General features: G+C 57.0%; 1 protein-coding gene across 1 annotated transcript; it reads right to left on the bottom strand.

The window, feature by feature from the left end:
- Positions 1 to 283: 283 nt before the first annotated feature.
- On the bottom strand, positions 284 to 1,663 carry LOC104536961 (platelet-activating factor acetylhydrolase 2, cytoplasmic-like; the record flags this gene model as incomplete). Its single annotated transcript, XM_010179711.1, has 5 exons — positions 284 to 397; positions 983 to 1,097; positions 1,211 to 1,279; positions 1,380 to 1,476; positions 1,627 to 1,663. Coding segments are annotated over 5 exons (432 nt in total), but the record flags the coding sequence as incomplete, so codon positions are not given.
- Position 1,664: the final 1 nt, after the last annotated feature.

The following is a 1,664-nucleotide window of genomic DNA, read 5'->3' as shown; positions in this document are numbered from 1 at the left end:
CCCCTTCCAGTGCTTCACCACTCTTTCAGTAGAGAAATTTTCCCTAATATCCAATTTAACCCAAGATCAGCAAAGCTCTGTCCTCTGCAAGGGATCCCATGTCCCATTTTCACCCCCAGTGCAATGGGACCCGGCTTCCCCAGCATAGGAGGGGAAAACGGAGAAGAGAGGCACCACAAAGCCAAAACATAGGTAAAAAATCTCACACAGCAAGGGCTGATCCTTACATAAAACCCACCCGGACCCCAAAATCAGCCAAGCAACCCCCCCAGGACCTGGATACCTTCAGCACAGAGAGGTCGAAGTCCTGGTGGAGGATGTTGGGGATGGATTTTCCACTGCCGATGTCCTGGAAGAGCCGTAGCACCCGCACGCACTCCTCTGCTCTCTGGTGAACCTGGGGGATGGAGTCACCCTCTCCCCAATTAACCCAGCTCCTCCACCCCACAGATTTGGGGCCAGGTCCTCCCCCCACGCTCGTTCCTCTGAAATCACAGCGCCCAGGCGCAACCTTTCCCTCTATTTCTAATTTATTTCTCATTCCCCTTCAAGATTTACGCTCCTGGGTTCATCTTTAAAGGAAAATTTTTTTTTCCCTTGTTTGCGAAATGGGCTGTTTTCAGTGATTTTAGCACCAAAATAAGAAGCTGGGAGGTGATGTGAGCCTGTCAAAAGCATCTCCAACCACTATGTTTCCTAGAGATCTTTTGTACAGCAAATCTTGACTTGATGTTGTCCTTTTAAACAAGGTATTAAAGGACATGAAGCATCTGGGGACGTGGCAAAGCTGGAGCTGAACAGAGAAAGCCCATGAAATGGTGAAAATCAGATTAAACAGATTTTTCTCAGCTCGCAAGGAGAAAGCTCAGCCCCAGCATCACGGCACTGCGGGTTTGGGAAGGGCGGGAGATGAAGACCCCAGGGATGGGGGGGATTTCACACCACCTGGGGTTGCCCACCCTGAACCCCCCCACCCCAGTACCTGCTTATTTCGGAAATAAAACTCCTTCTGCCCCTGGGGCACGCGTCCGAATGGGATCCACTCCTCGCCCCCTGCCTCCGCCGTGCAGAAATACGTCGCGGAGGCTGAATGGTCCCTGTGGCGCGGGGTGGGGGCAGGCGGCTGCATCACGGGGGGCACCGGCAGCGCCCACTGGGCACCCCCTCACTGCTGCCCAATTCAGGGGAGATCAGGGACCAGGGACCCCACCTGTGCTCCAGCGCCGCCACCACGAAGCCCCAGGACACCAGCTCGGAGCAGAGAGAGGAGTACACGGTCCTGCCAGGGGTGGGGGATCAGGAGGGGTCCAGGATGCCCACATCCCCATCCCAGCTCTGTTCCTGAGCCTGGCTGGGGATGCTGAGCCCCCCGGTCCTACCGAAAGGCTCCCATGCCATGGGAGAAGATGATCAGCGGGTACCGGCTGCAGGAGGGCTTGAAGGGCCCGTTCCAGCTCCCCGACACTCGGCAGGAGCCTGCGGGGGGGAAACCCAGAGATATGGGAGAGACGGCACCAGGGTCCCTGCTTGGCTCTGTCTCTGCCATGCAGCTCCCCTGAGCACAGTGGCCTTGAACCCCGTGAAGGGAGCAGGACCCTGGGGACGGGGGACACGATGGTCCCTTACCGATGATGACGTTGAGCAGGGGCGCGAAGTAGCGGTGG

The sequence above is a fragment of the Mesitornis unicolor genome, unplaced genomic scaffold (assembly GCF_000695765.1).
Source record: "Mesitornis unicolor isolate BGI_N332 unplaced genomic scaffold, ASM69576v1 scaffold37872, whole genome shotgun sequence".
Classification (NCBI taxonomy): Eukaryota; Metazoa; Chordata; class Aves; order Mesitornithiformes; family Mesitornithidae; genus Mesitornis; species Mesitornis unicolor.
Note: the sequence above shows the minus strand (reverse complement) of the source record. Positions and strands in the feature narration are given on the sequence as shown.